The sequence below is a fragment of the Lynx canadensis genome, chromosome A2 (assembly GCF_007474595.2).
Source record: "Lynx canadensis isolate LIC74 chromosome A2, mLynCan4.pri.v2, whole genome shotgun sequence".
NCBI classification, from domain to species: Eukaryota; Metazoa; Chordata; class Mammalia; order Carnivora; family Felidae; genus Lynx; species Lynx canadensis.
The window spans coordinates 54,669,069-54,682,595 of record NC_044304.2 but is presented as its reverse complement, the minus strand read 5'-3'; the positions used below and the strand labels follow the sequence as shown (position 1 = coordinate 54,682,595).

Here is a 13,527-nt window from a genome sequence, read left to right as displayed (position 1 = left end):
ACACTGAGATTGGGGTCCGGAGTAGGGAGGGGCCAGTTACTATCTAAATGACTTATAGGACGAGGCAGGTGGGCCTTTGTAGAGCAGCCCTCTTTCAAACCATAGCATTGAACCACTGGCCTCATGTATCTAGCTGCCTGAGTGTGACATATTGAGGGCTTTCATTTGGGATTTTATCTTTGAGTTCTCTTACCTATGTGTCAAATTCTTCTTTCGTCCCAAAGCACCTCACAAAGCAGATATTGGTCAGCCCCCTTTAATCAATGCCACTTAGGGAAATCGGTGAAGGAATCCATATTAGAGTTTATCAAGCCCAATCTCACACCTTGATGCAAAACTCCCCAGCCAGAGTTAGTTCATCCCTTTTTACTTCGTTGCTGGTTATGAGGAGCTTAAATAATGTTGACTTTTCCCCTCCCTGTATGAATACCATCTCTAACCCGATAGACACATTCATGCTATCACTCATTGTAAAAAATGTGTTCTTTATTTGTTATAGTTTGACCTGCCTTCAACATAACATGCCTAGAGGCCAAGATTCATTTTGTAATTCCCTCCTATCCTGCCATTCCTTCTCCACGTCCCTTGTCACAGTGCTGCCACCTGCTTCCCATGCTCTCTTCAGTGCCCTGCGTGCTAGAGATTTTTAAGCAGCAGGAGCTCTGTTGCCAAAAGGCAGGCCTGCCTGGGACCAGCTCAGCTAGTATAGCTACAATGATGAGGGAGAGTGTATGCATACAGAGGGTGAAAGCCCAGATCAAGGCACTGGCATGGGGGCATTGTTAGGGGGACAATATGAACAGATTCATGTCCCTGGCATCTGGGAGTCTTAGAGTAGAAGGGTGGGAGGGGAGTTGTTTAAGATGTGAAAGGAATAGAGTAGCTCAGACACTCAACTGCCCTTTCTGATTTTAACTGCTACACTCCATCCAGGTAGTTAGTCTATAATGATGAAAGCAAACCTCAGGGACAAAGTGTGATTTTTAGGGACAATAAAAATTACTTCCTCCACTATAATAAGAAGCCTTCATGAGAAGTCTTTATAGGTAAAACCTTTCATTTCTTAATTATCAACAGTAACCAAAGATTCTAATTCCTGGAAATGTTAATATTGTTGTAGAGAGATTTCATTCCAAGTGTTAAAAAAGATAGCTTTCTCTCCTGTTTGGACTAGTAGTCAGAGGTATGAGAGGGTTGAAAATGAAAAATCGCCTCAAACTTGAAGCCTTCATGGTTTTACTGGCTGCCCACACATGCAGCCTCAAGAAACTCCAATAACTGCCTGCCTCTAGGCGGCTGAGAAAGATACACAACAGAGATTGGATGGCTTTTGGGAAGTTACACAATGCCAGCAGGCTTCATGGTACATTTGCCCAGTAGTATTTATTGAACAGTGAATCTGATTATTATTTGCAAAACATTTCAGAAATGCCATTTGTACTATCTTCGTTCTTTTTCTCTCCCCCTTCTCCATTGCTTCTGCAGTAATGCATCTTTTTACTAGGTTGGTTAAGTGAATGGCCTGGAATTACTCTTTTTTTTTACTTTTTTTTTTTTTTAACATTTATTCATTTTTGAGAGTGAGAGAGACAGAGCATGAGTGGGGGAGAGGGAGACACAGAATCTGAAGCAGGCTCCAGGCTCTGAGCTGTCAGCACAGGGCCCGACGCGGGGCTTGAACTCACAGACTGTGAGACCATGACCTGAGCTGAAGCCAGACGCTTAACCAAGTGAGCCACCCAGGCACCCCAATAGCCTGGAATTATTTAAAAAATCACCTTTCACCATGGTTAAAAGCACATATTCTAAAGTATGTCAGCCCCTGGCTGAGAAGACTGGCAATTAGAATATATTTGTTGACTTATTCGATACAATACAGATTTTTAAAACTTTAAATTTATAATACATGTTTCTTTTCTGAGGAGGGAAAAGAGTCAATTTTTAAAAATAAGTATCAGGTTACTAATTGGGTGGGACTAGATCAGAAATTTCTGTGAGCAATACTGAACATAAATTATATATTTTGGAATTAGTGGTTGTGTAAATGAGTTATTAAGTGGTCTAGCTTATGTTCCCTTAGATAATAAACTAGTCTTCTGTCACTTTTTAAAATTCCTTTCTCTCGACTTCTGTTTTCTGGGAAACTATTTTGAAGGGCACTGTGGTATAGAGAGAATGTTGTGATTTTAGAGACAGACAGGCCTGAGTTAGAATCCTAGGTCTGTCTCTTACTAACCAGATGACTTGAAACAAGTTGATTAAAATTCTGAGTCTTTTTTTGTCAGTATTGGTGGAACTCATACTTAGAAGGTGTGTTAAAGATTAAATGATGCCTAGTTTGATGTAAGACACAGTGGATGCTCAGGAAATCTATCCTGCTTTCCTTCCATTCATCCATCCATCCATATTTCATGCTAATAGAAATGAAGAGAGTCTGTGTCACTCTTACACTTGGGCCCTTGGTAAGGGAGGCAATCACCCATTAGGGTACAGTTTTTTAGGGGAAGTCTCCATATAGAAGATTGTAGTGCTGCTCCCATAGAATAGGAACTGCATGTAGGTTAGAGTCACTACTCTTCCCCACTATTCGTTCACTCCTCTCCTCATCTCCCCAGGCCCATCACACACACACACTATTGCTGCCCCTTTGTTATAGTCCAGACCGGTAATATGGAAGAAATAGGTTTCCTGTGGAGGGTGGGAAATCATCTGACCCCAAAGCTAAATAATCTTTGAGTCTAAATAATGTCAGGGTTTCTGATAAAAAGATGTATATCTGAACCCGAGACATCTCTGTGAGCATCTTTTCGTTGATGAACATTTATATTATGCTCAATTTGCCACTTGATTTCTATTTCCTGATTGTAAGGCTTGATCTAGGATTTCAGGTCTTCAGATATGTATTTCTTATTTTTTAGTTCTCAGGCAATCCAGATTCTTCAATTTTTATTTTCCCATGAGTATAAAAAGACTTCTGACAATCACAGCATAATAAACTGAGTACCTTGTACCTATCAAGAAGTTCTAGGGGCACCTGGGTTGCTCCGTTGGTTAAGTGTCTGACTCTTGATTTCTGCTCAGGTCATGATCTCATGGTTCATGAGTTCTAGGCCCATATCAGACTCTGCGCTGACAGCATGGAGCCTGCTTGGGATTCTCTCTTTCTGTTCCTCCTCCACGTGTGTGTGCACACTCTTGCTCTCTTTCTCAAAATAAATAAACTTAAAAAAAAAGTTCTATACCCAGAAGTATTTTGCAAATAGTTATTAGCTTGTTTTTAAATATTTGTGAGATTTATCCTAATTCAAGCCTTTCATTTTGCCCAGTTGTATAATTTAACAGAATAAATTACAAATGCTATGTGAGCATATTTTATTTGTGTGTGTATACATTACATATTTATACACATTTCATGTGGATCTTATGTCAAAATGAAAGACCTGTTCCTAGTTATATATTGCATTATACAATTTGAATTTTTGCTTTCAGATTTCTTTGAGAAAGTAAAAGCATCACCATCTCCTTAGAGCAACGATAGCCACCATGTATTGCATGTTTACTGTATGCCAGCCTCAGTGTTAGGCTCTTGACATACATGTGTAAGATCTAATCTTCAATCTTCCCAATAACCTCATGCAGTATGGTATCAGAGAGATCAGCTTAGTGTCAGAGCCTCAAAAACCTGATATATTTGCTTCAGTGGGAAAATACCAAGACTAGATATTTTGAATGTTATATAATTATGGGCCATGCAGTACATAAATATGGATGATATAAATCAGTTGATTGTAATGGGGAAGGCAATTCACTCATTCCTGTCAGTGAGGACAATTTCCTTGTCCCAGGACTTGTTTATTGTTATTTGAGACACTCCTAAGGCTTCCCCTGTGGGGAGCATAGCTGGTCTATCCTGGTGACTGGCTGACTTGGGGATTCAGGTGTTCCCAGTCAGAGACCAGCTTTCACTACTCTGGGGTCTGTAGCCCTGCTTGACTAAAGAAATCCTGGTTGCAAAATTTGGTCAGCTGTACATTTTTGTGAGCCTAGAATAGTTGATTCAAAGTCACTGTTGTGTTCTTTGCTTTTTTATTGTTAAAAGTTATATTGATCTACTTGTATTTGAAAGGATTTATGTTGTAAAACCTAACATCACATAAGACCAACCAATAATAGTTTTACTTCATCATTCTGGGGTCTGTATCGATTTTTATATATTGTGCCCTGTTGTCATTTATGTGCTATACAAGAAAAACTCTGTAGTTCAAGTTAAGTTTAAGAGGCTCTACCTTCATCCCTGGCCTTGCTGCCACCACTTTCTGACTTCCCTTCCATGTACAGCCTCTCCTTTTCCATCATCTCTCCACACTGTTGCTCAAAGGTTTTTCGGGTTTTTTTGTTTGTTTTTGTTCTTTCGAAAATCCAGATGTGATCATTTCTCTGACAAACCTCTGGTAGTTCTCTGTTGTCTGCAGTGTCAGCCTTTCGCCTCCCCTGATCTGTCCAGCAGTTTCCCACCAGATTGCCTGCTGTTCCTTGAATATGCCATTCTCCTTCATACCTGCCAGTTTGTATGAGCCGTCCCTTCTGCTTAGAACTCTCCCCCTGTCACCCCATTCTTTTCTTACTAAATTTCCATTCTTCACTCAAGACCCAGTTTAACTAGCTCCTTCTCCTTTAAAACTGTCATTGGCTCCCATAGGCAGAGGGAGATGCTTTTTCCTTTGGACATTCATTGTAGCATTTAAATTGCAGAGCTATTACAGTTTCCTGCTTAAGTTCTTCAGGGGCAAGGACTGCTCCTCCTCCTCCTCTTCCTCTTTTTCTTCTTATTCTTCTTATTGTTCTTATTATTAATCTTCAGCAGTTAGTCCATTGCCACTTCAGAGCAGTTGCTTTCAAAGGTTGATGGTCTTGCATTTGATTAATTTAAAACCAACATAGAAAAATTTACTGTAGCAGCTTTTTTTTTTTTTTACTAGAGATACTTGCTCTTATAGCTCTTTTGGCAACTAATCAGATTCTTTTTTCAGAAGCATTATTGTGCATGTGGGCAATCTTCAAGGGTTAGGGACTTGAGCGGGTTGGGCTCCACCCTTTTTAGACCTCAGGTTCCTGTACAAAGAGCTACTTTAGTGTTTTGTCTGCAGTGGTTATTGCAGTGCCTGGAGTATAGTAACCACTCAATAAGTGTTACTTACTATGAGTATTACCATGTTTACTGTGCGCTCCACCAGCCAAGAAGGTTGTTGATACTTTGTCTGATTTGTGGTATCAAAACAATAAATTGTTCTTTTTTTTTTTTTCCAGATCAAATGCAAATTTATATTGTGCTAGTGAGTATGGTTTTTCAAACTACATGTAGACACAACTGACTGTTTTCCTGGAGCTTCTCATTCTAGGGAGACACCCCTAATTGATGACCCTTGCCCAGTACCCTTTCCCAAACTCTCTACTCTTCCTTCTCACTGTGATCTTTCTGTCTGTAGGACTGCCTATGGCTGAGGTAGCAGTGAGAAAAGCTCTCAGGTGAGAGTCTTACCCTGATATTATCTGGGGTACACCTGATTTAATGTTTTCTCTCACTGCTTGACATTGCCTGAGGATTTTGTTTTACTTCTTAACATTGTGATATCCTGGAGAAAGAAGCCTCTGTATCTTTCTTATATGTGAGGATAGGCTATGGTTTGTTACAACATATTTTCAAAAATGATGAAATGGAAAATATTTTCCTGAAATAACCTTTTCACTTACCTGTTCTTAGTGAATTTAAATCTTTATTGAAAGCCCTTGCGGGGCGCCTGGGTGGCTCAGTCGGTTAAGCGGCCGACTTCGGCTCAGGTCATGATCTTGCAGTCCGTGAGTTCGAGCCCCGCGTCGGCTCTGTGCTGACAGCTCAGAGCCTGGAGCCTGTTTCAGATTCTGTGTCTCCCTCTCTCTCACCCTCCCCCGTTCATGCTCTGTCTCTCTCTGTCTCAAAAATAAATAAACGTTAAAAAAAAATTTTTTTTTAAAGAAAGCCCTTGCTTTTCATAGTTTCTGTTTCATTTTCTCTCTCCCACTCTTTGTCTCTGCTTGTTTTTCCAGAAGGTGCACTTTCGTCCTTGTTCATTTTTAAGCAGCTTGGAAAGCTGCTGTTTGATGATGCCTGACATTGTTTTGGAGGAAGAAAACCAACAGTGAGATCAAGAATTGTAAGAATTCCAAATGTGTAAAGAAAGGTTGCTGCTCTGGTTTTGAGTGCTTGAGATGATCTAGGAAGTTGATGTGTAGGAGAAGACGGCAAGGTCGGGGACACTTGCCCTAACAGAGAGCAAGACTTCTCAGAAAGCTGCAGTAATAAGATAATGGTAGTGGCATGTGGAGAAAGATAGTAGAACAGTAGTGGAACAGAATGGAGAACTTAGAATTATAGCCACATGTATAGGGTAGCCTGAGATATGGCAGAGGTGGCATTACAGATTAGTAGGGAAAAAGATTGTTCAAAAATGGTGCTGGAAAATTGACTATCCGCACAGGAAGAAAATTAATTGGATCCTTCTCACCAAGCTCAAGAATCCATTTCACGTAGATTGAGGACTTATATGTGAGGGACAGAGACAAAACTCCTAAACATTTATAAGAAATACATAAAGTTATACTTATGACCCTAGGGTAGGACAGGATTTTCATAAATAAAACATAAAAGTTACAACCTGTAAAATAAATATTGATAAATTCAACCTTATTAAATTTAGGAACTTCCATTCATCAAAAGACAGCATAAAGAAAGTAAACAAACATGCCACAGGGTAGGAGATGTTTAGTTTAATATTTAGAATATCCAGAATATTTACTTTTTCTAAGCTAAACAGGTTAACTACTACTTCTCTATGACCTAATATCTATAATCACTGGTCATTAGCAGTATCTTGGGACAGCTCCCTCTCCCCCTTCCTTATCTGAGACTAATTGGTCCTGCAAATTTAATGTTAAAGTTGAGTCATTACAGAAAGTTTTCTGAGTTACAAAGTCTCCATCAGGCAGTCATCTATAAAATCCACTTCAGCTCAAAACTTAAAGGATCAAGCTACCTCTTTTAGGGAAACCCAATAGAAAGTTACACCTTTCTAGTATTTTTTATTTCTATACTACTCAATAATATTTCCCTAACAATATTTCTATAATATTCAAATTCATATATTTCTTATCAAACTGCATCAATAACAGCAACAGAAATTCTAACAATCCTAAAAGTGATTAAATTAATAGTTACATCTGCATGTTTGGATTTTATTTCTTAATATAAAATACCTATTGGTTATTTATCCATTTGATTCCTTAGAGAGTTCTTATTTACTGTTTTGAGAAGAAAGATTAGAACTCTAGACTTTTCACATGCAATAATTGTGGGGTTTTGTTTGTTTTTGTTTTTGTTTTTGAGAAGGAGAGAGAGCCCGCAAGCAGGGCAGGGGCAAAGAGAGAGGAGGGGGACAGAGGATCTAAAGCAGGCTCTAGGATCTACACTGACAGGAAACAGCCCGATGAAGGGCTCAACTTAGGAACCTGAGATCATGACCTGAGCAGAAGTCAAAAGCTTAAACCTCTTGAGCCACCCAGGTGCCCCAATAATTGTGTTTTTAATAATAGTCAGTAGATTTTCTGGTACCCGTGAAGTGATGCATTTTTCTTCCTTTCCTGTTAGTTGGAACCAAACAATAACTGGGAAAAAAGACCAGAGTGTTCTTCTGAATCACTGACACTGGTGACCTGGTATCATTGTAGCAGGTGGTACAGTATGTGCTCTCACAGGATTTTGACTCTTTGGAGGCAGGGGCCAGTTCTTTTATGTTTGTCAGTCACAGTTTCATGCCTCCATTTCTTTCTCATTGCCATTTTGGCAATAAAATAATCTGAAAGAGAATTAATGATAATAGATGTGGATATTTAATAGTAGATAGAATAATATGGAAAGTTACCAGAGAGTAAAAAAGTTTCAAAGAGATCAGTGCTTGAAATACTTTAGTTAAGAACTACTGGAAAGTGTTTTATAAAATTGCATTGTCCAGTTTATGATTGAGGGAGGGCCAAGCAAATGGACTGTGTATGCATTTGTGTATATAACACACTTCATGTGGTTCTATATAGTTTTTATATGTATTGCTGGAAATAAATTATATAAAAATTACACAAGAGCTTTTTTTCTCCTATTCACCATGAGACCTGTGCATTCAATAATAAAGTCTTTCTGATTTGTCCAGGAATTAGATCCAAAGTGGATCTCTTTATCCTGAATTCTTGTGGAAGACTTATTGGAATGGGGTTTAGGGACTATTTAGGGGAGCTGTGTCTTTAGACCTGAAGACACCAGGCGGGGGGAGGGGGTGGGGGCTGTTTCATTAATAGTGCTTTGCATTCAATTGATCCTGACCCAGGAGACCAGCACACTTTTTGGTCTATAGATGCTTTTCCTCAATTTTTACAAATGAGGGCACTATTTTTTCTATTAATAAAAAGCTGAAATATCTCATTTTCTAAATTAATGAGGACTTTAAAACATACATTGATGTATTTATGGGTACCATGTTCTTAGCCCACTTTAGTAATGTAGTCTCCTTACTTCTTTGCTAGTGCTGGTGTTTGCCTTTCAACCTGTGAGGTGTGTTAGCACCTGGGCAGGGTTTTGCTCCTCACATTGCCGCTGGTAACAGAAGTATAGTTGATGATAGCAATCTAGTGCTCTGTATCTAAGGTTGATCTCACACCTTTCTCAGATAGCCACCTTCTTTTTCAGCATAATGTGACTGGGAGCTATCCAAAAAGGTGTGATTCCCACCTCCCTGAGAGGTGAACCAAGCTGTTACAACCCAAGGGTCTTGATAATTCCAGGGGAAGTCTTGTTTCCAAATTGAAATGTTTCTGCTAGTTGATTTTGGTACCTGTAATTGAAGAAGCTGGTGCAGCATATCCAGATATGCTTAGCCTAGTAACTGTGTCTTCTATAGAGGGTAGAATCTGCACAAGACACTACCAAAGATGAGTTTTGATTTCTGATATTTTTCAAGTAGCCTGGTTTCTCCCCACCTGATAGAAGTTGCTGCATCTTTCCAAACAGGTTCTCTAATGATCTTGCTTCACCATGGCTACAAATATGGAGGGGCTGGTTCAGCACAGAGTGGGGACCCAGCAGGTGGCTGAGGTGAGTGACAGGGGCTAGCACAATAGCTGGCACCCTTGCTTTTGAAAGGAAAAGTACATCCGTGTCCTCTGTTGTTTGAAAACAGTCCCAATGAAGTCAGCATGAAGTCCGAATCCAAAGCAGGATGCTGCCATGGAAGAAAAAAAAGACGACAAGAACATTTACTCCTAACATTTCTTTACATGAGGAGGGTGGCCTAGCTGCATACAATAAGGTGACTTTTAAAAAGTTTACCTTAAGGGGCGCCTGGGTGACTCAGTTAAGTGTCCATCTCTTGATTGTGGCTTAGATCATGATCTCGCGGTTTGTGAATTCAAGCCCTGTGTCAGGCTCTGCACTGTCAGTGCAGAGCCTGCTTGGGATTCTTTCTCTCTGCCCTTCCCCTGCTTGTGCTGTCTCTCTCTTTCTCTCTCAAAATAAATGAATACACTTAAAAAAAAAAAAAAAAAAAAAGCTTACCTTAAACCAGAAACAAAAAGAATCCAGTAGTTAATCAAATTTGTGATTATAGTTTTAACTCCAAGCCTCTGTCTTAGTTTCTTGCATACTTGATACTTTGTTAATACTGTGATATGGTAGAAAACCCAGTTCAGTGCAATTTGCAGTCATTATTGACCAACTACCATGTGCTAGGGATTTGGGGAAGTGCTGAGAAATCTGGAGGTAAATGAGCCATTGGTCCTCCTATAGTGGTCTCAGAGCCTAGTGAAGGAGTAATTGAAAATCAGGGTGAGAAGTGTAACTCCATGTGAGGAAGGTGATCCTGGAGGGGGTGTTGAATAACATGTAAACATTTATCAGACCCAAAGAAGTGGGATGAAGAACTCTGCAGCTGATACTGGGGAGGGCATCCTAAGTCAGAAACCTGTATCACATCAGGACAGTGACATGAAATAGCTGGTATGTTCGGGCAACTTGAGGTGTAAAGGAGAAAAGTTGGGCCAAATCTTTTCACTCTGGACCAGGCCTATGCAAGGGCTTTAGTCCATGCAACAACCGTTTAAAGTTGGTATGATCATTATTCCCATTTCATAGGTGAGGAAACCAAGGCTCAACGACAGAAGCGATTAGCCAAGGCTACACTGATCTAGTTCTATTTCACTTCTTCCAGAGTTCCTTCAGTAAATCATGCATCATACTGTAACCAGGAACTATTAGAAGGATTCAGATTTGTACTTTTGAACCAATATTCATATCTCTAAGGCAAAAATACAAATTTACCAAAAAATGAGCATTTAAAGAAAGAATTTAAAAAGATAAAAAGTAAGTACACACATTCCAGTTTAAACCAATAAAAATTGTGAGCAGATTTTCTAAATTTTGGATCAACCATTAACTTTAAGGGCCATATTCCCCCAGTAAATAATGATTAATATTCACTGAAGATGAAAGCAGATAGATTTCATAAATTTTTTAATATTATATTTTTGAAAGGGTTGTTAGAGCTATGGAAGTATTAGGTTTAAAATGCCTGTGTTTATTTGTTGCTTTAGTTTATAGTAGGAATAATTAGCCTGGAAATCATTATGTTGGTTTTTCAAATAGTTAGGGTTATTTTGCATTTGATACAGTTTCCAGCTGTTTTGGAGACTGATGTATGGATTACTAGGAGAATCATTAATTCTTTAGGGGAAGAGATTAGTATAGGAATTTACAGTAGTAATCTATAGTAACCAATAGTGTATGTGATCAGAAACTTTGCTAGCTAAAATTTTCTGTCAGATACCTTATTTCCTTAAGGAAATGGAATTTCATATATTAGTGCAACTATTATTTCCCATGGCAAAAAATGTGCATTTTTAGGACACTTCCAAAATAATAGAAGGCATTCTTCCTTTGGAGCACAAAAGCAATCTTATTTAAAATATTCCCTAGATTTCTTTGCAGTTAGTTTAGTGGATAAGTATGTGTATTGTGTTCTTTGAAATTTTGAGCTTAATAACTTTAAACTAGATATAATAACTATAATATTAGATGTTCTGAAACAGTAAGAGAGCCTACAGTTCCATCATTTCAGTACTAAGTAGTAATTGAGTGGGAGTGAAGTATCTAAATTGAGTTATTAACAGTCACTTTTGGATAGTTGTTCATACGATCAGTAGACAATGAGGGAGCACACCCCTTCTCTGCCTGTGGGCCAGAGAGGGCACACAGGTGAGTAAATAAGTGTGGGTTGTCTACTTACAAGGGCCCTGTGTCATGGGGGTCAGGCATGAGACAGGCCATGCTAGAGGAGTACATAGGAAAGGACAGGCTTTCCATAGTAGAAAAGAGGATCTACAGGGACCAGACAGACTGGGATTTAAATTCAGGCCTTTCCATATGCTCTCTGGGTGACTGCCTTGTTCCTCAGTTTCCTCAAATAGAAAATGGGAATAATAATAACCTATCTCATGGGATTGTTGTGAGAAGTCATTGAAATAAAAACGTATAAAGAGCTTTAGTAGGTGCCATGCTTTTGCTCCGTAAATGCAATACAGCAACATTGTCAGTCATGTAAATGATTCTGTCAAGTCCATAGATCACCTTTTTCTCTATAGACCAGATAAGTCACAAATACCAAGGTTAACTACGAAAGTTGGAGAATACAAAGTAACAACTTGATGGCTTATAATGTCCTCAAATTTACTCAGTTATTCAGAGAGACAGTTTAATATAGTTGTCAAGACTGTAGACTCTAGAGTCAGATGGCTAGATTTGAATCCTGACCCTGCCACGTGCAGACTGTGTGACTTCTCTGTCTTTTGGAATTGTCTATGAAGAATTAGTTTTAATTCTTTTTTATTTTTTTTATTTTTTATTTTTTTTTCAACGTTTATTTTATTTTTGGGACAGAGAGAGACAGAGCACGAATGGGGGAGGGGCAGAGAGAGAGGGAGACACAGAACCGGAAACAGGCTCCAGGCTCTGAGCCATCAGCCCAGAGCCCGACGCGGGGCTCGAACTCACGGACCGCGAGATCGTGACCTGGCTGAAGTCGGACGCTTAACCGACTGCGCCACCCAGGCGCCCCTTTAATTCTTTTTTAAATGTCTGGTAGAACTCAGCAATGAAGCCATCTGGACTTGGGCTTTTCTTTGCAGGTAGTTTTTTGGTTACTAGTTCAGTCTTTTTCACTTATTATAGGTCTATTCATACTGTCTATTTCTACTCAAGTCCATTTCAGTAGTTTGTCTTTTTGAGAATTTGTTCATTTCATCTAAGTTATCTAATATGTTGGCATACAGTTGTTTACAGTATTCCTTTATAATCATTTTTATTTCTCTAAGTTCAGTAGCAATTCCTCTTCATTTCTGATTGTAGTAATTTTAATCTTTTTCTTGGTCAGTCTAGCTAAAGATTCATTTGTTGATCTTTTCAAAGAATCACCTTTTGGTTTCATTGATTTTTCTCAATTGTTTATGTATTCTCTGTTTCACTAATTTCCACTCCAAGTAAAACCCTAAAGAGATAACATTTTGCATCCACTAGAATGGATAAGTCAGATAACAAGTGTTGGTGAGGATATGGAATAATTGGAAACCTCCTATATTGCTGGTGGGAATGTAAAATGGTGTAGCCATTTTGGAAAACAGTCTGGCAGTTCCTCAAAAAGTTAAACACACTTACCATATAACTCAGCAATTCCATTCCTAGGTATATAGTTGAACCCCTTGAACAGGGGTTGGGGTGCCAACCACCATACAACTAAAAATCTGTTTATAACTTTGACTCCCCAGAATTTAAACTATAGCCTACTGTTGGCCAGAAGCCTTACCAACAACATGAAAAATTGATTAATATATTTTTTATGTTGTATGTGTTATATACTATATTCTTACAGTAGTAGCTGGCTTTTTCTTTTTCTCAGTATTTCTAGGCTATGCATTTCATGTGCAAGTTTTTGTGGTTTTTTTTTCAAGTTTATTTTTTAAGAGAGAGAGGGTGTGAGCAGGGAAGGGGCAGAGAGGGAGGAGAGAGAGAGAGAATCCCAAGCAGGTTATGCACTGTCAGTGCAAAGCCTGATGCAGGGCTCGAACTCCTGAACTGTGAGGTCATGACCTGAGCCAAGATCAAGAGTCAGATGCTTAACCAACTGAGTGAGCCACCCAGGTGCCTCATGTATGAGTTTTTTAAAATTGTCACAAATCTATAAAAAATTTCCCAAAGAATTTATGGGAAAAAAAAATCTGTGCATCAGTGAACCATGTAGTTCAAACCTGTGTTGTTCAAGGGTCAAGTATATACCCAAAAGAAACAAAAACGTATGTCCACACAAAAACTTGTACACAAGCATCTATAGCAGCATTATTAAAAATAGCCAAAAGGTAGAAACAGCCAATGTCCATCAACTGACAAATGGTTAACAAAAT

At 38.9% G+C, this 13,527-nt stretch overlaps 1 protein-coding gene across 3 annotated transcripts in view; it reads left to right on the top strand.

The window, feature by feature from the left end:
• NR2C2 (nuclear receptor subfamily 2 group C member 2) overlaps nt 1–13,527 on the top strand; it is a 100,622-nt gene that overhangs the window by 4,160 nt on the left and 82,935 nt on the right. For 2 of the 3 annotated variants that reach the window (XR_003967041.1, XM_030307476.1), the window contains exon 2: nt 9,092–9,175. The exons of the other annotated variant lie outside the window; for it this stretch is intronic. Coding sequence is in view for 1 of the 2 variants with exons in the window: in XM_030307476.1 (XP_030163336.1) it covers nt 9,116–9,175 (60 nt within the window). In the remaining variant the exon portion in view is untranslated. The remainder of the gene's footprint in view (nt 1–9,091; nt 9,176–13,527) is intronic. 3 annotated transcript variants of the gene reach the window in all.